The sequence below is a fragment of the Lissotriton vulgaris genome, chromosome 12, assembly GCF_964263255.1.
Source record: "Lissotriton vulgaris chromosome 12, aLisVul1.2, whole genome shotgun sequence".
NCBI classification, from domain to species: Eukaryota; Metazoa; Chordata; class Amphibia; order Caudata; family Salamandridae; genus Lissotriton; species Lissotriton vulgaris.
The window spans coordinates 619,110,755-619,135,088 of record NC_141700.1 but is presented as its reverse complement, the minus strand read 5'-3'; the positions used below and the strand labels follow the sequence as shown (position 1 = coordinate 619,135,088).

The 24,334-nt window shown below is 44.2% G+C and overlaps 1 protein-coding gene across 1 annotated transcript in view; it reads left to right on the top strand.

Annotated features, from left to right (window-relative positions):
• LOC147677854 (uncharacterized) overlaps window positions 1-24,334 on the top strand; it is a 201,491-nt gene that overhangs the window by 133,478 nt on the left and 43,679 nt on the right. Inside the window, exon 3 of the mRNA XM_086946514.1 lies at window positions 23,311-23,442. Within this exon, the coding sequence (XP_086802640.1) occupies window positions 23,311-23,442 (132 nt within the window). The remainder of the gene's footprint in view (window positions 1-23,310; window positions 23,443-24,334) is intronic.

Below are 24,334 nucleotides of genomic sequence, written 5' to 3'. Positions count from 1 at the left end.
ACGTAGGTTACGTAGAGCTATTAAGCAGAGCTGCTGAATATCATGGAGTAGAATTACATAAAGAATCCCTAGAAGAGGATTTCCTTTTTGAAACCCTAAGTAGTTCCCAAAGATACACCCCCCCCCCCCCATGCTCAAACGTATGTTAAGACATGTGGATGACATATTTAAGGATCCTGTATGTGCACATATTCTCACCCCCAGGATAGACAAAAAATATAAACCTGCACCATCAGACCCAGTTATCATCAAGGGCCAGTTACCATTAGACTCTTTATTGGTTTCTAATGCCCGTAAACGGGCCAATTCTGAGACGTCAGGAGATACTCCACCTCCGGACAAAGAGTCTAAGCTGGTAGACTACTCTGGAAAGAGAGTAGCCTCCCAATCTGCAAATTACTGGCGCATTGCTAATAACCAAGCCCTTTTATCCAGTTATGTAAGGGCACATTGGGACGAAATGGAGCAACTGCTTCAAATTCCTGCCTTTTGAGCATAAGTCCAAAGCCCAAGACCTAGTACAAGAGGGAAAGCTCATCTCTAATTCTTTCAATAGGTGTATGTTAGATGTGGCTGATGTTAGAGCCGTTAAAACCAGCATGCTACTAAGAAGACATGTATGGTTAAGAATTTCAGGGTTTAAACCAGAAGTTTAAGCTTCTATTCTTAACACACCATTTGACAAACAACACCTCTTTGGTCCTGTAGTAGACACATCCTTAGAGAAAATGAAAAAGGACACAGATGTGGCAAAATCCATGGGAGCTCTTCAGTCCCCTTCTAGTCGTTATTTTCGGCGCATCTTCTATCTTGAGGGGTCCAAGAATATTTCTTCAGACACTGCCTCTACACCGTACAAAGGCAACAATCAGCCCTCTGCTTCCAAGGGATTCTTTAGAGGTGGCTACAGAGGCAACAATGACGAAGATAGAGGTTCCGACACATGCACCTCCCCCTCAAAGAACAAACAGTGACTTGCTTACACTTCCCCCGATCATTTAACACCTGTCGGGGGATGTCTTTCACAATTCCTACCCGTCTGGTAATCAATAACTACAGACAAATGGGAGCTAGGAATTATCCGTTCTGGTTATTGCCTGGGGCTTACCAACAATCCTCCAAACATTCCTCCACGTTCTCACAAAATGTCACCAGACCATTTACACCTCCTCAAACAAGAGGTTCCCTCTCCTTTTTAACGACACCATAGAGCCCGTACTACTACAATATCGGGGGTCGGGCGTATACTCCCTCTACTTTCTCATACCCAAAAGGACGGTTCTCTCAGACCTATTTTAGACCTCTGAGAATTAAATCGTAACATACAATCAGATAATTTTCATATGGTGACACTTCAACAAGTGCTCCCGCTTCTACAGCAGGGGGACTTTATGTCTACATTAGACTTAAAGGACGTGCATTTCCACATTCCAATACATCCAGCTCATCGTAAATTTCTCAGATCTGTGGTAGCGGGGTAGCATTATAAGTTCAAAGTACTCCCAGTCGGAGTCACCACTGCTCCCAGAGTATTTACAAAATGTCTGACAGTAGTCTCTGCTCACCTACAAAGACAACACATTCATGTCTTCCCGTACTTGGACGACTGGCTCATCAAAGCCAGTACGTACCTAAAGTGTCTCCAGCACACTCACATAACACTGCAGTTGCTCCACCAACTGGGGTTTACAGTCAATGTGTTGAAGTCGCATCCTCAACCTTCCAACACTCAAAGCTATCTAGGAGCCACTTTAGATACTCAAAGAGCTCTGGCTTTCCCCAATGCATCCAGGATTTGCAATATTCAGGCTCTAATTCTTCAGTTTCAGCCCACTCACTCACTTCCAGCTCGAGTGTATATGCAGCTGCTGGGAATGATGGCCTCTTGCATCATGATTGTTCCCCATGCCAGGCTTCACATGCGTCCCGTTCAGGAATGCTTAGCAAATCAGTGGAACCAGTCGCAGTGTCTCTTAACCGATCTAGGTTTGGTAAACAGCCTTACTTATCGCTTTCTGCAGTGGAGAAACCCACAAAATTTAGCGAAAGGGCGGCCCTTCATAGATCCTGTTCCACAGACCATACTAACAGCAGACGCACCGCTCACTGGTTGGGAAGCTCCTCTCCAGAATCACACCATTCAATGCTTGTGGAGTCGCAAAAAGCTTTCCACATAAATCATCTATGGCTGTTAGCAGTGTTTCTAGCGTTCAAAGCCTTTCAAATTCACCTTGTAGACAAAGCTGTCCTAGCCTGCACTGAATACATGATAGCTATGCATTATTTACAAAAACGGGGGGGGGAGGAAGACACTCTCTCCGACTGTCACACCTAGCTGAAGACATTTGGAAATGGACCATACACCACAAAATCTATCTCCTAGCAGAACATCTCCCAGATGTAAATAATAAGATTGCCGACCTTCTCAGCAGACAGAGGCAACAATTTCACGAGTGGGAGCTTCAGCCTCAAGTTCTCCTCCCATACTTTCACTTTCAAAGTTGGGGGTTTCCTCAAATAGATCTTTTTGTCACGCACGAAAACACGAAATGCCCAAGCTTCGTCTCCAGGTATTAACATCCAGTCTCCAAAGGCAAGCCACTATGGATGAACTGGTCAGGGATATTTGCCTACAATTTTCTGCCTCTCCCACTCATTCCATCAGTGGTTCGGAAACTCAGGCAAACATCCCTCACACTGATTTTAGTAGCTCTCACATGGGCCGTCAACCTTGGCTCACAACCCTGTTGGAGCTATCAGTAGTTCCACATCAAAAGCTGCATCTCACATCTAATCTCCTCACACAGAGCCATGGAGATATCAGATGTCCAGATCCCAAAGAACTCAACCTAGCAATCTGGCTCCTGAAGTCCTAGAGTTCGGTTGTCTGAATCTTCCACCAGACTGTATGAACATTATTAGATAAGCCAGAAGACATATTACAAGAGCTTGTTATGCAGCTAAATGGAAGCGTTTTGTTGTCTATTGTAATAACAACATCAATCCTCTTGATGCTTGCATACAAAATATCATATGTTATTTGTTACACTTGCAGCGGTCAGAATTAGCTTACACTTCTATCCGCTTACATCTCGCTGCAATAACTACGTATCTACAAAATAGGCAACACTTATCTCTCTTTAGAGTACCAGTTATCAAAGCTTTTATGGAAGGACTAAAAAGAGTTATACCACCAAGACTTACACCTGCCCCAGTGTGGAATCTTAACATGGTCCTCACACGATTAATGGGCCCACCTTTTGAACGCATGCATAAACGTGAACTGCAATTTCTCTTGTGGAAAATCGCTTTCCTCATTGCAATTACTTAACTGAGGTGAGCGGGTGATCTACCGGCACTAACCATAGAAGAACCTTTTTTCGATCTTCGCAAAGACAAAGCGGTTCTTTGTACCAACCCTAAATTTCTACTTTAAGTAGTTTCTGCGTTTCACATCAATCAATTAGTTGAGTTACCTGTGTTCTTTCCTCAACCAGATTCAGTAGCAGAACAAGCTCTACACACTTTAGATGTTAGAAGAGCCCTCTTATATTACATAAAAAGAACAAAGTCATTCCGTAAAACGAAACAACTTTTTGTTGCTTTTGCTCCACCTCACAAGTGCAATCCTATATCCAAATCAGGTATTGCTATATGGATTGTTAAATGTATTCAGACATTTTATGCAAAAGCAAAGAACTTTAGCAATACCCCCTGGAGCGCATTCCACTCGCAAAATTGGGGCTACTATGGCTTTCTTAGGAAACATCCCCATAGTTGACATTTGTAAGGCTGCAACATGGTCTACACCACACACATTCACCAAACATTATTGTGTAGATGTGTTAGCAAGACAACAAGCTAATGTGGGCCATGCAGTACTTAGAACACTTTATCAGACAAGTGCAACAGCTATAGGTTAGCCACCGCTTTGGGAGTTTGCTGCTGTATAGTCTATGGAAAGCATGTGATCTACAGCTCACATGCCTCGAACAGATAATGTTACTTACCCAGTAAGCATCCGTTTTTAGCATGGAGAGCTGTAGATTCACATGTGCCCACCCGCCTCCCCGGGTACCTGTACCTATTGCAGTTCTCCCGTACTTTATATACATACGCATAGACATCTCTATTCTACTTTTACTAACTCCATTCTCACCCTTTGCGGGAAAACAATCTAACAATGGAGTCGATGACCATGGGCACTATCGCCGAAAGGAGGAGCCACCTACCTCGTGACTGGAAAGACTTCTTAGAAGAAAAACAACTTTCAAACATCCGGACCCAACACTAGATAGCAGGAGTATACAAAGCATGTGAATCCACATGCCAAGAACAGATGCTTACTGGGTAAGTAACATTATCCCTAATTTGGGGGAGGGGCCTGGGGGACGGATTTCCATGCATCCTCCGATCCACTGCAATCTCCAGCACTACCTCGTGGGGAATCGCAAAAGATCTATGGCACAATAACATTTAAAAAAAAAAAAATTTAAGGAGCATGTTTGGGTGGCTACAGGAGGTTGCACTCAACTCCACGCCACACACAGTGATGGACATCTTACATTAAAACATAGAAATTCACTGAAAATAAAGGTTAAAGTGACGTTATAGATAGGATTTACCAATAATATCTTACTTTACATTAAAAAGAACCTTAGAAATTCACTTCAAAAAACCAAGGGTTTAAAGGAATGTGATAGGTGAAAATGTCACATAAAACACAACTTTTTAAACCAACAAAACCACTGCAACGATTGTCAAATCCTGTGGGTTTGAAATAATGTTCAATGCAAATAACACCCAATTGGCGATCTCAAGAGGACAAAACCCAGAAGCCTCCGAAGCTAGATTTACTGATTTCATGAGGATGGTGACAGCTTAGATGAGTCAGAGTTGTCTACAACTCAATAGAGGAAAGACAGAAATCCTCCGTATAGGAAGGCGCAAGAATTAATGTCTGAAGACTGGTGGCCGAAAGAACTTGGCACGGCTCCCTGCCTGAAGGGAGTGGTTAAAAACCTTGTTTGTCAGCTGAACAATAAGCTTTCCATGAAGGAACAGATGACTAATATTTGTGCTACTTTTTTCAGCATTCTCCAACTGCCCAGGAAATTGTTCCATTGGCTACCAATAAGTTCTAGGAAAATGATGGTGCTGGCTCTCATAACGAGTCGATTCGGCTATGGAACACACTTTTGGTAGCGGCTAATGAGACCCTCCTCTAAAAACTACAGGTGGTACAAAATACACCAGCCAGTTTGGTCTGTAAACTTCCTCCTGGTTCTCCTCCTGAATCCATTTTAAGAGGTCTACAATTGCTACCTGAAAGAAAGCTTAATCTGTTCCCAACTCGTGTGCCTTAATCATTAAGCACTTTTTGGGATTGGCCCTACATATCTTCGTACGAGGCTTTCTTGGTACCGTCTGGGTAAAGACTTGAGGGCTACGGATACTGTAGTTTTGGACCCATGGTGCATAAGTATCACCAGGTTCGGAGGTCATTCTTCCTAGCCCCCCACCATTGGAACAGTCCACCCTTTCATATTCCCTCCTATCAGGACTTTGAAGGCTTAAAAATTGCTGAAAACTTGGCTTTTTAAGTACCATCAGCTACCTAACCATAGACTGTTGTAACACGCCGGGATACTCCTCTGGGAATGAGGTGTTGTGCTATACAAGCTCAGCGAACATAACAGTATTGCCCTCTCCTTTCTTCTTGGATCCTCTGTCGTTACACTGCAGCGTTCCTCAGGGCTCTTCCATAAGCCCCCGCTCAACATTTGTATCCAGTCCTTAACATCCATAGCCCGTTCTTTAGGGTTTGAAACTGTTTCCTATAACGACAATGCCATAATTATAATCTTCCTCCCCATGGTCAGAACAGTCCTAAACAGAACTTCTGAGACTGTATGATGGAAGTTGTGTCCTCTATGTGGGAAAACTACTTATAACTAAATGGAAACAAAACTAAGTTCCTCCAATTTGGCCATCAGCGGCTAGCCTTCTGACATGTATCCTCTCCCTGTACCTCCCTCATCCGCCAAGAACCTGGGAATTTGGTTCAACAACAATTTATCTTTTGCTAATAAAATTAGCCATCTATCGGCCTTTGTTTTGCTCTGCTATGTATGCTCAAAAAACTCATCCATCTCCTGCCTATTGCATCTAGGAAAATTGTTGCTCATTCAATGACAACATCCTGGCTAGACTGTGGCAACCCACTTTAGCGGGGTCTGCCCAACTACCTCATCCACAGACAGACTGTACAGAACTCAGCAGCCAGGCTTATTTTAAAACTGCCACCATGTTCCTCTGTGTCTAACCATCTGCCAGTAGGAAAACAAGCTATATTCAAAGCATGGCGCTTTACTTACTGAGTGATTCAGAAGGTAGGGCCTGCCTGTCTGTAAGGTTTAGTCAAGCCTTACTCACCTTTACTCTTTCTCCATTCTGGCGCTTTGAAGAGCCTTGCCATTCCGCTCATCAATAAGTCATGCTCAGGTGGCTGAGCCTTTGTGTACCTCTTGGTCAAGCTCTGGAGCTCCTGCCCTCTAGAACTGAAACCCACCACTAACCATCTGTCTTTTCAAACAAAGTTAAGACATGGCTCTTTTGAATGTTGCTTTTTGTCTTCCTAATCTTTCTTAGCATCAAGATGCCTCTTGGAGTATTTGCGCACTGTACAAAATCTCATAGCATAACATGACATACTTCATATTTTGGGACAGATGCCAAGCATTACTGGCTGATGTGCTCTGTTTGAACCTGCAGATTATTTTCACTGTGTACATGGTCCTCTATCAAGTCACTAAGGCCTTCTTTTCCCTCAGTTGATGGGGAAACATTATCTACATGCTGATTGCAACTGATGTACTTGGTGCAGGGCAAAGTTATTAGGCTTCTAGTGAATGTGAGATATGAGTTACAAATATCATCCCAAAAATATTGTGGTTACAATAATATTGTGGTAGAGAATATCGCAGACCAGAAAATTGTTTTTTTAAGTGTTTAATATTGATTTTTAAATATAGTTGTATATAATAACGATTTGGTGTTATTTTTTTTATTGTTTTGTTTTACGATTTTGTTTTCAGGTTAATATTATGTTCGTATCTGAAAGAAACATGTAGTGATAGATTCCTTACCTTAGAATTACCCCCAGGTGTCAGACTTGCTCCGGAAAGTTTTCATCAGCAGTACCCCTGCGCGTCGGTAGGTGGTGTTGTGCTCTCCACGTGCGTTGTTGGAGTCTTTGTTACCGAGATAACATTGTTGGAGCTACTTAGACGCGCCCACGAAAGGCTGATGGCAGATCTTTCTTTATCTGCGCCGGCAAGCGCAGATCCGGGAAGAGCACTTACCCCAAGTCATTTTTTTACTGAGATTTTTTTGAGGTCTTTTACCTCATTACTTCAAAGTCGATCGACTCCTGGTGTTGTAGGGATGCCCGCCTTCAAGAACTGCGGGGACTGTCACCGCATGATGACGGTGACGGACACGCACCGCCTGTCTCTCTACTGCCTGGGGCGAGACAACGACTATAAGTTGTGCCCCGACTCCCGGGCCATGGCGCCGAAGACTTTGCGGGAGCAGTCCTGAAAGTTGCTGGAAGTCCGTCAGTCGACGACTCGCCGCTCAAGGTCCCGGTCCCGGGGGCGACCCCCTCTTTCTCTCCCAACACCCTACTCCTGAGAGCTTGGTTGTCCAAGCCTCTGCTTCCCAGAGCGCATTCCCTTCCGCACCTCCGGATAGGGATTTCAAAAAGCTGGACCAGCTTGGCAAGAAGCTGTTTTCATCTGCCAGATTAGGGTTGCGGTCGGTGAATACCGCATGCCTCTTGGGTTGTTACTCCCACACTGTGGTGGACACAGTTGCGCAGGTGCTGCCCAACTGTCCGAAGGAGGCCCAGACAGTACTTGCCCAGGCTATTGCAGCTGGGAGTGACGCAGCTAAGTTCACCATCTGTTGTGGGCTTGATACCGCCGACTCGCTAGTCAGGGCGATTTCCCCGACGGTGGCGCTTCGGCGTCACGCCTGGCTGAGAACAACTGGCTTCCCAAGGGATGTCCAGAACACTTTGATGGATGTGCCTTTTGATGGCATTTACCTTTTTGGCAACAAAGCGGATAGTGCGTTGTAGTGCTTTGAGGACTCACGGGCTACGGCCAAGTCCTTGAGCCTGTCGGCCACTCGGCCTCCTCCGCCTTCTGATTTTCGCTCCTTTCGTGGCCACAGAAGGGGTGCCCCAACACGTTCATTTCAGAGCCACAGGCCTGCGCAGCAACAACCTCAGCGCGGTCGCGGACATGGGAACCGTCGGGGCGGTTCTGGGGCCAGCGGGCGGGTCAGTCCACCTCCACCCCCGCAGCATCCACTTCAAAGCCTTCCTAGTTTGAACTTTCAGGCCCATCAAACGCCAGTGGGTGGCAGAATACGCCTTCATCTCCCCCACTGGCGTGACATCACCTCGGACAGGTGTGTGCTGCAAATAGTCTGAAGGGGCTCCTCCCTCCCCTTTGAGACTACCCCTCCAGCCATGCCTCCTCAGTACCACCGCATGTCGGGGGATCATCTTGCGCTTCTGCAGCAGGAAGTCACGGCCAAGGGGGCCATCAAGCGCATTCCTGGGCCAGAAGTAGGTCATGGTTGTTATTCCCACTACTTTCTGGTCCCCAAGAAGGACAAGGGCCTACCTCCTATCTCAGACCTCAGGAACGTCAACCGCTTCTTCCTGAAGGAGAAGTTCAAGATGTTGACGCTAGCTCAGGTCTTGTCTGCCCTCCTCCCTGGAGACTGGATGGTAGCATTGGACTTGCAGGACGCATATTTCCACATTCCTGTCCTGCTGGCCCAACGGGCGTTACCTGCGGTTCACGGTAGGCCACGAGCCTTTTCAGCTCCCCTCGAGTGTACACGAAAGTGATGGCGGTGGTTGCAGCTCACCTGCGAGAATCAGGGGTTCCAGTCTTTCCCTATCTCGACGACTGGTTGTTGAAGGCGGGCTTGCCCCAGGCAATCGTCTCCCACCTCCAGAGTACGGCCAACCTCCTGCATTTGCTGGGGTTCTCCATCAACGTGCTGAAGTCGCACCTGATTCCCACTCAAACTCCTCTTCATCGGAGAGGTTCTGTACTTGGCGCAGTTTCGGGTTTATCCTCCCAAGCAGCGAGTCTGGGATATTCAGGCTATGATTCCGATCTTTCAGCCTCTATCCCTGGTTTCGGTCAGGATGACCCTCTGGCTCCTGGGCCTGATGGCCTCCTGCATCCGGCTAGTGGATCATGCCAGATGGCATATGTGGGCTCTTCAGTGGGAACTGAAGTTCCATTGGGTGCAGCATCAGGGCAACCTGTCCGATCACGATGTCCAGATCTCAGAGGGCATTGCAGGACAATTGCAGTGGTGGCTTACAAATTGTGATTGGGTTAATGGCAGATCCCTCTCCCTTCCCCAACCGGAACACACAGTTGTGACGGACGCGTCCCTTCTGGGATGGGGCGGCAACATGGGAGAGGCGGAGATCAGAGGCCTCTGGTCTCCGGCGGAGTCCGGGCTCCACATCAACCTTCTGGAGCTTCGGGCGATCCGGCCTCGCACTGAAGGTATTCCTTCCTTCTGTCCGGGGAGGAGTAGTGCAGGTGTTCATGGACAACACCACAGCCAAATGGTACTGCAACAAACAGGGCGGGTGGGGTCATGGACCCTATGTCAGGAGGCTCTGCGCCTCTGGAAATGGCTGGAACATCTAGGAATTTCCCTGGTGGTTCAACACCTGGCAGGTTCTCTGAACGCCTGGGCAGATGAACTAAGCGGCCGGTGCATGATGGATCACGAATGGCGTCTGTACTCGGACGTGGCGGCGCAAGGTCTTTTTCAGCAGTGGGGAGAGCCTTGGTTAGATCTATTTGCCACCAAAGAGAATGCGCAATGTCATCAGGTCTGCACGTTGAAATTTCAAAGGCGGCACTTGCTAGGCAACGCTTTTCGTCACGAGTATAGTTGCGGTCTACTATATTCCTTTCCGCCTATACCACTTCTACCTAGAGTGCTGAAGTAGATCAAGCGCGACCGGGCCCAAGTCATTCTTGTTGCTCCGGACTGGGCTCGAAGAGTATGGTATCCCGAGCTACTCTGCATGGCTATCGATCGCCCGATCCGACTGCCTCTTCGGCAGGATCTTCTGTCGCAGCAACAGGGGACAGTCCTCCACCAGAACCTGTCTAGCCTCCACATCCTTGTGTGGAGATTGAGCAGTGGCAGTTGACGTTTTTTGACCTGCCTCCCGAAGTTTGTGATGTAATCTTGTCAGCCAGGCGTCCCCCCACTAAGATGGTATACGCCTGCAGGTGGAATACGTTTGTGGCATGGTGCACAGCAAAGGCTGTGTATCCCCTTTCTGCCCCTCTTTCAGAGGTTCTTCTATTCCTCCTTTCTTTGGCCCAGCAGGACTCTGCTCTGGGCACTCTCAAGGGCTATCTCTCGGCCATTTCAGCCTTTTTACGACTTCCAGATCAGCCTTCCTTTTTCAAGTCCCCTGTTGTATATTGATTCTTAAAAGGCATTACTCATCTGTTCCCTCCTGTTCCTTTCATAATGCCTCAGTGGGACTTGAACCTGGTTCTGACATATTTGATGTGTGCTCCCTTTGAGCCACTTCACAACTGTCCTCTACGTCGTCTCACTTTATAGACCGCATTCCTGGTGGCCATCACCTCTGCCAGAAGAGTGAGTGAGCTCCAGGCTCTCTCTTCTAAATCTCATTTTCTCTCTGTCCATCCGGACAAAGTTGTTCTAAGGACTCGTTTTTTTTTTTCTACCAAAGGTTGTCACTGCCTTTCACATTGGGCAGACCATCACTTTGCCCACCTTCTTTCTGCCTCCGCATCCCTCGAAAGAGGAAGATAGGCTCCGCCGTCTGGACCCAAAACATGCTCTCTCATTCTATTTCAACCGCACACAACAGTTCCAGGTGGATGACCAGCTCTTTATTGGCTACGTGGGCGCCAAGTAAGGTTGGGCCGTGCACAAGCGGACCATCTCTCGGTGCATAAAGGCTTGTTATTCTTTGACTAAAAAGGAGCCTTAAGTGGGATTTAGCGTCTATTCTACTAGAGCTACTGCAGCCACTACTGCTTTGGGACGGGGAGTTCCCTTGCGTGATATCTGTCAGGTAGCTACGTGGGCCTCGCTTCACATGTTTACCAGGCATTACTGCCTGGACAGCCAAGTCGGAGAGACGGCGTCTTTGGCCGTTCTGTTTTTCAGGACTTTCTGGTGTGATCTTGGTTCGCAGACCCACCTCCGGGGTTGGTATTGCAGGGGTATCTATTCTAAGTTAAGGAATCTATCACTACGTGTTTCTTTCAGATGCACAAGTTACTTACCTTCGGTAACTATATATCTATAAGAGACATTAGAAGTGATAGACTCCTTACCGCCCCACCCATTCTCCCCGTTCTGCGAACTGATTTCTAGGGTTAAGGTCATCCCTTTCAGGGCCCTAGTTTCAAGGCACCAGTGGTCAGTTTCTTGCGTGGCTCTGCGTTCCTGGCGTGGAAAGTCGTGCAAAGAACTGATGTCAGCGCGCGTGGGTGCGTCTAAGTAGCTCCAGCGACGTCATCTTGGCGAAAACTACGCCAACGATGCATGCGTAGCCGCACGACGATGCCTACCGACGCGGAGGGGTACTGCTGACGAAAACTTTCCAGATCCAGTCTGACGCCTAGGGGTAATTCTAAGGTAAGGAATCTATCACTACTAATGTTTCTTACAGATATATCGTTACCGAAGGTAAGTAACTTGTACTTTAGTTTGTTATTTGTTTTTAGTAGCTGATTTAGTAATATTTGTAAGGTGTTGGGTTTGAATTTATTATTGGTGGATTACTCGGTTTGTAGAGGAGTAAGGTTTGAAGATATGTGTACATTTGTTAAACTTTGTTTTACAATTTGTGAAATGTAATGGGTTAATTAAAATTCACTGTCAACGTAATTTATAGTAAATTTTGTCTTTTTTTTATTACATTATATTTGTGTAATATGTATACTTTATGAATTCATTAATGTTTTTCAATTACATATTTCTTTATATTTTAGTTGAATAATCCTTTTATTATTTATTTTAATTATTCAAGTCATGTATTTAACCCTTCCGTTGCGCCCGTCGGCCAACGGCCGTCTCAAGCACTACCTCCGTAGTGCTGCGCACATCCATTGGCGAACGTGGCGGAATTGCTGCTGCGGTTAAGGTGTTAATGATTTTGTTAGTGTTTTTTCCTAACTATTTATGTGGGAGTTATTTACTTACTGTAGTATCATTTCAATTGTTTTGGTGGATGGTTGGGATTGTAGGGAGTACGTTTGGAAGTGTTTTTATTATAATTTATTTTTAGTGTTTTTAATTTGGTACTATTGATTAAATTGGTCAATTTTTTGAGTATAGTTTTAAGCAATTTTCTACAGTTTTTAGTTGTTTATAGATTTTTTTTCTTAATCTAAAATAAAAGTGTAGCTTTAAGTGAATACTTTTTGGGTTTGTTACAATATTTTTTTATGTTATATTTGTTAAATGTATTTCATAATAATGAATAGATTTTTTCAACACTTTCTCTACTGTTACTTAGGGTGGAAACAGAATAGTAAATCTTGACACTCCAAAGTCCAATGCTTTCACAAATATTGCTCGGATTAGCCAATGATTTCCCTACTGTTGCATAGGTCAGAGTGAAGCTGGCTCCTTCATTGTTCAACATCTTTTTGTTGTTCAAATTGGAGTGGAACTAGTAAAGCTGACCCTTTCAAGTCCAGCGCTTTCTTTACTGTTGCTCAGGTTTGGATGTGAAATAGTAAATCCAAAGTCCAGTTCTTTCTCTGCTGTTGCTTAGTTTGAAGTCATTTGAGTAAATCTGACCCTCCAAAGTCCAATACTTTCACCAGCGTAGCTAGGGCCGAAATTGCCCCCTCTTTGTGTTATGCGTGTGAAGTGTTAAATATGAGTAACCGAAAAAGGATATAAGATTCGATTTCTACCAGTTACATATTCAATCAATCAATCAATCACAGAATTTGCAGAGCGCACTACTTACCCGCGAGGGTCTCAAGGCGCTGGGGAAAGAAAGGGAGGGGGGTGCCGCTTCTGGTCAAACGGCTAGGTCTTGACGCCCATGGGCATAGTTGCGCTGTATACATCCCCATTCAATTCAATTCAATTCAATTCTTGAGTAGCCGCCTGAAGGTCAGCAGGGCTTGGGTCTGTCGTAGGCTTAGTGGAAGGGTGTTCCAGGTCTTGGCGGCGAGGTGGGAGAAAGATCTGCCGCCGGTGGTTGTTCTTCGGATGCGCGGGACGGTGGCCTTCGGATGCGCGGGACGGTGGTGAGGGAGAGGTCTGTGGAGAGGAGCTGGCGGTTAGGGACGTAGAAGAGGAGTCGTCTGTTGATGTAGGCTGGGCCGGTCTTGTGAAGTGCCTTGTGTGCGTGGATAAGGAGTTTGAAGGAGATTCTCCTGTCGACGGGGAGCCAGTGCAGGTCTCTCGGGTGGGGGGTGATGTGGCTGTGGCGTGGTACGTCGAGGGGAGGCGCGCAGAGGCGTTTTGGATGCGTTGCAGTCATTTCATGAGCTTGGCCAGGGCTCCCACGTAGAGGGCGTTTCCATAGTCGAGTCTGCTGCTGATGAGGGCCTGTGTGACTGTTCTTCTTGTATCTGTCGGGATCCACCTGTAGATCCTGTTGATGTCGTTCCTAAATGATGTATGTAACAGACTGCAAGATTTATATTTTCAAATTATTGATTTTAATATGTACTATGTATCATTGTTTTATGTGATGTGGACCTTCGTATGATTTCTGTATTATTATAAATTAAAATGAAGCACTCTGGGTTGCACTGGGACTAGTAAATCTGACCTCCCACCCTGCCCCCAAAGTCCATTTATTTCTCTACTGTTGCTTAGGTTGGAGTTGGGGTAGTAAATATGACCCCATAAAAGTACAGTGCTTTCATTTTTGTAGCTTAGGTTGGAGTGCGAATAGTAATTTCTATCTTTTTACTTTTCGTACTGCTTTTTAAATGAAAGAGGAAGTATTACATTTTATTTTTCATTTCCTTTTGGTGAATTTTGAAAGTTTATTTTATTTGTGGTTTTGGCTTAATTTATATTCTAATGTTGTTCAGTTGTTTGAGACTATTTTTAGTTGGCCTATGTTTGTTGCTTGGACATAGCATTTTAAAATATTTCCCTTTTCTGTTGGAGACATATTTTATTGTATTTGCATTTTTTAATATTAATATATATTTAATGTTTGTTTTTATTTTAATTGTTTTCTAATATTTGTTTTTTGTAATATTCTTTTTATTTTAAAGTTTTATTTTTGTTGTAATATGTTTATTTAGTATTTTCTTTTAGTAATATTATTATTAGTTTTAGTCATGTACTTGTAAAATGTAATTTTATCTAGGTATGATGTTTACATTTATAATCTTTTTGTAAATATATGTATACATAGTTTGTTTTAGTTTTTTTTTTTAGCTATTAGTATCTTCATTTTTGTAAAAAAAGAAATATTTGTTTTATAATACTTTATATGTTTCTTTCTTTATTAAATATTTTTTAAGCATTACATTTTTAAATTAAATTACAAATTGTATTTAAATTACAATATATTTCTTTCATTTTTGACTATATGTGTGTGTGTGTGTGTGTGTGTGTGTGTATATATATATATATATATATATATATATATATATATATATATATATATATATATATATATGTATATTACCTACTGGTGGTCGCCAGTAGGTATATATAGTTAGGACCTAATTACCATAGGAAATCCCTAACATTCTATTGGGAATAACTTTGGCGCCGATTGAGGAATCTGCGTGTAATTTTCCTTAAAATTGCTTCGCTCCGCTCCTTCCCTGAAAGTTTCGGGGGGATTCATCAAGCGGGGGCCGAGAAAAAAGGGGGGTCCCAAAACGTGTTTTCCCTATGTTAATTTCCATAGGGACCTTTAGACACGGCTACAGCCCGAACGGCTGAATGGAATTACACCAAACTTGGCAAAATGGTAGGGCCTGGTATGCAGATGTGCCTTTGCTATGTTTGGTGAAAATCCCTCCAGTAGTTCTTGAGAAAATTGAATTTGAAATTTTTCAAATGGCATTTTCTATGGGACCTTTAGACACGGCTACAGCCCGAACTGCCGAACGGAATTACACCAAACTTGGCAAAATGGTAGGGACAGGTATGCAGTAGTGCCTTTTCTATATTTGGTGAAAATCCCTCCAGTAGTTGTTGAGAAAATTGAATTTGAGCAAATTATATATCTATATGCGCTCACCGTACGCGCGCCGTACGCGTAAGGTACGCGTACGTGCGCGTACCCTTACGTGCGCGAGCGAGTTTCTGATTGGCTGGCAGTCGACTGTCAACATTCCAAACTGTCCAAAACAGGAAGTGTTGGCCACCATCTTGTTTTTCAGGAGAACTGAGGCACAAGAGAGCCCAAAACAAGAGTGGAAAACACGAAAAGGGGGCAGGTTAGAGACCCCCCAACCCTCTAGCCCTTCCCAAGGGCAAAAAAAAAAAGAAAATCGCGGGGTACGCGCACCGTACGCGTACGGTACGCATACCTGCTCAGGTGGTCCCAGAAGGATAATAACATATATAAACGTTATCCGCTAATAGAATTAGCATTTACAAAACCTTTGAAGTTTATTGAAAAAAAATATAGGTTTCATGCCTGATCTAGTTAGGAATGAGCATTTAAAAAACCTTGCAAATTCACTGAAAAAAACCATAGGTTTCAAGCCTTATATAGTTAGGAATTCGCATTTAAAAAACCTTGCAAATTCACTTAAAAACCATAGGTTTCAGGCCTTATATAGTTAGGAATTAGCATTTAAAAAACCATTGAAATTGCTCCTATATAGTTAGTTGAACTAACTATATTTCGCACACCCGCAATCCACTGCTGATGATGTCACATATTACATCATTCATGACATGGTCAGTGACATCACTGATGACCTCACTGATGACATCTCATTTGACATCACTGATCACATCACTGATGATATCATTCATGTGATAATACGATGCACCTCCTCACACTCTAATATAACCTTTGATACACCCAGTGTTAAATACAGACTACCATTCTTGAAACCATTGACACACCAATACCAGTTACTACATACACACTCACTGATTCCTAGGTCTACACACACATTCACTCATTCACCCATAGAATCACTCATACATACAGTCACTCATCAATACAACACTATCATATGCACTCATACACTTATACAGACACTTGCACACTGCCACTCATCCATGGAGTTACTCACACACCTAGTCAGTCATGCTAAAGAATCAATCACACTTCCATTTCCTCAACTATACAGTTATACACACAAAACCTTACTTATTCAAACATATACTAACACATACATACTCTCTTATACAATCACTGATACAAGTACACAATGATCCATACAGCCACTCGCACATTCACTGGCTCTCATGTATAGTCATTTATATATGCCAACTCTCACATGCACTGTGTTTTACATATGTACTTACTTGGACATGTAGCACTGAGATATCCATTCACTCACTAACACACCCATGCACACAGTCAACCGCCCATATAGCTGTTTCCACACGCACTCTTGAACTCATACACCTAGTGAATCAACTGCTCACACATCTATGCACAGAGTCACACACCTCCCAGCCACCCACACACACACTCAGTCTCCCATTCAAATACTTGGGCAACCAATCAATAACCCATATAGCCACTCATATAGCTACTGATCAACACATGCAGCAGCTTATACAACAACAGACATACTGATGCACACATTCAGACAGTTTAGTCACTAACCCATGCATTTAGTAAGACACATTTAATCACTCACTCATACAGTCAGTCACGCACCTACTAAATCCTTCGTCCAGACACTTATACATCCACTAATTCTTCAATATGTAAAACCTATTTAAACTTTACAGAAACACAGTCACTGGATGATGTCATCAGTGATGTCAAATGAGATGTCATCAGTGATGTCATCAGTGATGTCATTTGAGATGTCATCAGTGATGTCACTGACCATGTCATGAATGATGTAATATGTGACATCATCAGCAGCAGTGGATTGCGGGTGCGCGAAATATAGTTAGTACAACTAACTATATAGGAGCAATTTCAATGGTTTTTAAAATGCTAATTCCTAACTATATAAGGCCTGAAACCTATGTTTTTTTAAGTGAATATATATATATATAGATTATATATATATATATATATATATATATATATATATATATATATATATATATAGAGGAGAGAGAGAAGAGAGAGAGAGAGAGAGAGAGAGAGAGAGAGAGAGAGAGAGAGAGAGATATAAAATATGGCTTGTGGAGAGAGACAGGAGTGAAGGGAACACAGCATGTTGCTTACAAATACATCTGTCTAGATATGCCATGATTTTACCCTTTGAGGTTTAGAGTACCACATTAATTATGCAAAAAAGAAGCTGAGAACTCTAGGTAGTTTCCAAGTTTAGGTGGAGAGCAGCTCCTGTACAGAGTACCCTTTAACACCAGCGACACTCTAAATCTGCTCACCTCAAATGTCTGTTTTTCTAGCAATGTTTTTAAGCATTGGATTAGCACAGTGCCAGCCATGCCGAACTAGAAAGGGACAAAGTCTTTTGGCATTCTTCTGCAAAGTCTTAAAAGCATAGGAATAGCACAGTGCCATCTATGCTGAGCTGTAAAATGGCAAAAGCCTTTTACCACTCCAAGCACAGTATTACCGCTTCGGATTGGTATAATACCACCCAAACCAACCTGAAATGAATAAAAGCAACCCCTGACACATGTTTTGCTATCATTTTAGCTCTACAGAGAGGTTTAGCTTTGTCCAGAAACAAGGAGGCACCCAGTATTTGTCAAAACAATATATATGTATATTCTCAGTTTTCCTGGCTTCATCCTCTCTCTCAAGGCACAAGGAAGAGGCAGCACAATTAACCGATTGAATTACAGGCCGGTTATTTATTTCCATCCACAAGAGAATGCAGTGTGCAAGAAGAATTGCCAACTTGTTTTGACGATGACTGGGTTGTGCAGGGAGAGTTTTGAGGTGATCCATCAAGCGGGGACCAAGAGAAAGGGGGAGCCCCAAAACACATTTTACCCATTCATTTTTTAGGTCTCGCTGAGCCAGCGAATGCGCTGCTCGGTGAGACATTTAGTGTGTGGGTTTTCAAAGTGATACCACACGCTTTTGGCAGGCATAGAGCGTGCGGTTACGCGCACAATGACGAGCAGAGGCGCCATATGGCTTTCCTCTCCCTTCATAGTGTGCGCACACCACTCTCCTGCCTCGCCTGCCTGCTTTTTCCGTTGCGCGCATTCCTCGCGGCACCCTTTCCTTTCTCTCCCAAGCCCCTTGCTCCGCTCCTCCCCCACGACAGAGCGCGTCCCCGCGATCGCAATCACTTTCGCGTGATCGCGATCACTTTCGCTTTTACGGCCGCGCGGCCACGTTACTTTCACGGCCGCGCAGCCAATGCTTGTTAATTTTTTTATTGGTTTGATGTTTTTTCTGTGTTGTGCTTTAATAGCTGCTGTATAAGTACACTTGATAGTAATTGCATTTAGTTTCCTCATGGTTTCCGTGTTCTGTATTGTATGTTTGCACATTGCACTTTGTTTTCTTCTATTTAGTTTTAAGTAACGTAATTTATGTGTGTTTTATGGTCTAAACTAACCGAAATAAACCAGCATCGGTTTGGCTGGGGAACTGCAGAGAAATATACTTCAATTGCGCGGTGGCAGGGTCAGAGGGCACGAAAGGGCTAGGAGGAGACCGTGCATGTTAAGTGGAATTCTTACATGTCTTTTCCGTACATTTCATGTAGACTTTTTTTGTCCAAGATCACACGATAGTCAGCAAACCCCGGTTATGAACGTGTAGCTGCTGCATATGCTGGATCCTTACTGTAGACCTTTAAATCAAAAGAACTTTCCATTTTAAAGTAAAGGCGACTGAGTTATTGTTCTTAAATGATTGCAATTCTGCCCTCCTAGGACTAATTAGCCTCTAAGATATCTCTCATTTAATACATCTCCCCTCAAGGAAGACTCATTCGCCTCGGGTATGAGAAAAGTCACTCAAAAATCACTATGAAACTTACAGGCTTGGCACTAAGAAAACTCACTCACTTGCTTATGAGAAAGCTCACTCACTTCTCTTAAAGAAAACTCGCTCGCTTGCCTCTGAGAAATCTCACTCACTCCTCCTCTCTGATGAAACTCAATCGCTCATTTTTCAGAAAGCCCACTTCTTCACGTGTGAGATTACTCACTCAATCACCTCTAAAGCATACTCCCTCACTTTTGGAAAAGAACATTAGTAAAGAAAGTCACTCTTCCAATCTTCAAATGTACTCACTACACCACCTCTCAGAAGGAACTCACTCATGCTTCTTAAGAAACTCACTCTCCTGTTTCTGGAAAAATGCTCTCACCCACCTGTAATGCAACCCACTCAATTTCCTCGGGATAATGGGGCTCGCCTTTGGGATCTTATTAGTGTTTAGCCATGCAACGGTTTATGTTCCACCAAGAATATTGTGCTGCATAACTAAATACTTATAAGGTCCCAAAAGCGAGACCTATTGGTTATGCCAATGCTTGTTCTATAGAAACATTTGACACAGCTACAGCCCAAATGCCTGAATGGATTAAACCACAATTGGCAGAAAGCTGGATCTTTGTCTGGCAAAGGTGCTTTTTGTGATTTGGTGTAAATCCTTTCAGTAGTTTTAGGGTAAATCAGCTTCAAAAACGTTGTATATATCACCATGCAGAAGCACCGTGGACCCAACAGATCTCATACGAAGATCTGATTGACTGCCACCACATCAACAAGGATGTAGTGGCAGCCATTTTTGGACTCAGGACTTAGGGTGGTCAGACCGCTGGCAGCTATTGCGGTGGTCAGGAGACCTCGACAAGCATGCAGCCATCCGACTGCCTTGTTTCGATCTGACCGCTGAACTGGCAGTCAGATGTTGTCAATACCATGGCAGGGGCATGCTACAGCCATAGGAATATGCCGCAATAGATGTCTCTGCCGTGCAGCGCCTTTGGCACATCAGTGCACTTTGTGCCATGCAACATATTGTGCATGGCAAACGGCGTTTACATGACGGTGCTAAGGTAGGGGGGTACTACATGTGGCCCCAACTGCATGTTGCTACGGGCTCAGACACCCTGAGGCCCCCTCATTGCCTTTCTGACAACTTTTTCATGGCGGGGTCCCCGTCATGAAAAGGTTGTCAGAAAGAGCCATCGTAATCCCGACGGACGTGCCTGTCTTGGCACCGCAGTCAATCTGGGACTCATTTCTGACCGCCGCACAGTCTAGATCTATGATCCTGGCAGAGGTGGCGGTGTTGCGTCCGATAGCTGTGAGTCCGACTGCCAGTATCATAATACCGCGGTTTGACCGTCACCGATGGGCTGTCGGCGGTTTGGCCGATGACATTGTAATGAGGCCCGTCCTGAGTCCTACAAAAAGGCTAAAAAAAGACCCTGACCTTCCCCACAGCCCCCCCCGCCCCCCCCCCCCCCTAGGCCCAGTTATGGGGAGGGCTAGCGGCATGCAGCCAAAAAACTGTACAAAAAATAAATATATATTGTGTTCTGCCATAAATTGCAGGGAAGGCGTCACTAGGCCTACCTCCCTGAGCCTGTAACTGCCTGCGGACCTCATCCCCCAAGGCCAGATCAATTACTGTGTCCTGGGAGCCCTACCCTGGGACATACCACAATTGTGGGCAGGGAAACCTATGTCTGCTCTTGCCACTTGGAAGGCAACATATGTTTCCATACCCACACTCTTGTGGGCAGAGAAACTCACATTGCTTCTGCAAGGCGGGAACAAACAAACACAGGTGCATGGTGGGGGCCCTAGTTGTAGTTACCTGAGATAACTATAACTAGTGAATTTCAGTGGTTTGTATGTTTAAGATATTATGTTGTAATTGGACTGTTCGTATATATATCTGGCTTACCGGCTTCTCTGCAAATAAAGATCCTGTGCAGCGCATTCTGTGGTCCGTCTCCTATGTTCCCTCGCCGGTCTGACGCTGGTTGACCTGGAAGTGGTGTTTGGAGTTTTTGCGGATATATATATATATATATATATAATTTATTTATTTTTTTGTTCAAGGCCAGCATGGCCGAAACGCGTTTGTCTGCCGAGGGAGCGGAATAAAGCTAATTAAAAAATCACAGAGAAGTGTGCGCCACGCCTTTCTTGTCAGAAAAGTGCTTTTGGAGATATATATATCCATCCAACAGGTAAGCCCCAACGGAGTAAAGCCACAAGGAGCTGAATATCACTGTAATTTATTACACCACTTGCCAGCAGACGAACAATCAGGTGCAGTCCTCAAAGTTCTTTAAACAGCCAGACGCGTTTCAGGATAACCAACATCCTTTCTTCAGTGGCTAAAAGCAGAGGAGTGAAAGCGCTGTTTCTTCGCGCACATTTATAAATCCATTTATCTGCCCCAGTGGGCGTGGCTCTTTGCAAAGCCATCTCGGCAATGTAGTGCAGCATAATCTTCCCCTCGTGGGGCAGCTTGAAGTCCCATCAAATTAAGCTTAAAGTAATAATCCAAGTGGGTAGAAGCGCTGTCCCGCCTGTCATCTGCCCTGCTTTACAGAGGTGAATTCAGTGCTTCAAGGCAGCGTCACCCTTTACTCCACGGCTGAATAACAGCCGTTATTCATCCATCCAACAGGTAAGCCCCAACGGAGTAAAGCCACAAGAAGCTGAATATCACCGTAATTTATTACACCACTTGCCAGCAGACGAATAAACAAATGCAGTCTTCAATAACGTTCTTAAACAGCCAGACGCATTTCAGGATAACCAACATCCTTTCTTCAGTGGCTAAAAGCAGAGGAGTGAAAGCTCCCTGTGGGACCCCCTGAGCTGGCCTAGGGGGTCAGGGTGCTTCTACCCTATCCCCTTTTTGAGTTCTACACGTTTATTTTTCAGCTTTCTTGTGTCTCAGACTACCGAGGCACAAGATGGCTGCCATCAATGTCTGTTTTGGAGTGTTGACAGACAGTGGCAGCCAATCAGCATGCAGCTCGTGCATGGAAAGGGGCTCGCACGGTGCGCGCTTATAGATATATACATTTTTTCAAATTCGATTTTCTCAACAACTACTGGAGGGATTCACACCATTTAAACAAAAGGGCGATCTGCGAATTAGACTCTTACCATTTTGCCAAATTTCTTGTAATTCCATAGCCGTGTCTAATCGTCCTATGGAAAATAAAATGGGGAAAACACGTTTTGGGACTCCCCATTTTTTCTCGGCCCCCGCTTGACGAATCTACCCGAGACTTTAAGGGAAGAAGCGGAGCGGAACGGGCCATCTTCTTTGAGAAAACCGCGAAGATTTGTCCACCGGCGCCAAAGTTATTCCCAATAGAATGTTACGGATTTCCTATGGAAACTAGGTCCTAACTATATATACCTACTGGCGACTGCCAGTAGGTAATATATAACTTAAAAACGTTTATTAGAAAACAAGCATATGAAATACTAAATACTTTTCTTTTTTTTTACTAAAGTGAAAACAAAATATCTCAATGTCACTTGTCAGTCGAAATGCATTATAAGTTGATGGTAATTGGAGAATAAAAGCATTGCATGGGGGCATCCTAAGTGTGCACGCATTCTTGGAGGGGTGAACATCTGCTAAAAAGTGATGCAGTGTTCTTATTTACCTCTAACATAGGTAGAGAAACATGTGGGCCTGATTACTGGGTTGTGTCTGAAGGTAAAATGGACATATACAAGTGCCATGAATAGTGAACGACAAGCAAGAGGGGCAAATTTATTTATTTATTTATTGGCATTTATAAAGCGCAGCATATACACTAGGGTGTCTCAATGGCTTCTCAATGGAAGAAGGCATCTTGAGGCTCTTACCTCTTTGAGGTGTCGCTCAATATGTGAGGAGCAATGCGGGTGGGCGCAAGGAGAGGTTAAAGAAGACGCAATGTATAACCAGGCAAGGAATTAGCCTGTCTCGCCTCTCATTGAGTTGTTTGGTATTTTTTCATGTGGGCAACTAATGCTGAATTCTAGATGAAAGACCCTGACGAGCATGGAGTTCTATGCAGTTCCAAAGCCAATGGTAATTCCTCCTCCTTTTCCTCTGCCTCACTCTCCGTGTCCTCCTATGTATCCCACAGTGGTGAACACGCAAACGAGCCTGCAGGCGGACCACAAAGACAGCAGTGTCTCAGATGGAGAGCTGACAAATCTTCTGAGCAAGCTGAGTGTTGATCTGGGAAGTGAGCCCGATGGCAATCCTGTGACAGAAGGTGAGTCCTGTCTGTTTCTCCTTGTGCACGTTTGCTTGCCAGGAGCCAGGATGGCACGAAACGATTGAGTGGAGATGAATGCGAGCACAGGGCCAGTGGCAGATGAGCAGATTTCTGTAGGGTGTTTAGTTGTTTGTGTTTGTAGACAATATTATTTTGTTGCATCAAATATTCTGTTATTTGTTCAGAGTGTAATAATCACACTGGTTGCTATTTTCTCTCCCATTAAGTTTCTTGTACTGTTAGCATTTACCAAATACAGTATGTAAATAATACTGAAGCAGTTTTATGTATATTTCATAGTGAGCCTCAGGGCTGCCTTTGACCTTCCAGAGAAAATAGAAGTGGGACTGAGAGGTGTAGAGGGACTGTGATGTGTGAACAAGATTCTGACCCTGGAAATCTGTATTTCACTCCCATCATCCCTTAGTTCTGAAAAGAAGTGCATAGTCTCCCCAAGGTGAATTAAGTATCACACTTCCTTCACCTGAGTCGTTGTGCCAATAGTGTTATAGTTCTGTAGCATCCGGGCTGCTATTTGTTTCAAGCATAATGTACTTTCAAGGTTTTATATTCAAATGACCAGGTTGTATAGGAAGGTTGAACCTCCATAAATGTGTATCCACAGGATAGGCCTTCACCACTGGTAGGATTAACCACAGATGTCCTTTCTATGTAATCCTCCCAAAGGGGTGTAAGCCCCAAATGCAGAGGAGCTGAATAATACTTTGACAATTAATTCATAGTGAAGTATTTTCAGGCAGCAATGAGGTGACATCGACTTAGAACATCATGTGAAAGACCTTGTCTGTCGAAATCCTCGCTATGTAGGAAGGAATCCAAAGTCCATTCGCTCAATGTACAGTATGACTGAGTCAATCCTCCCTTGTAT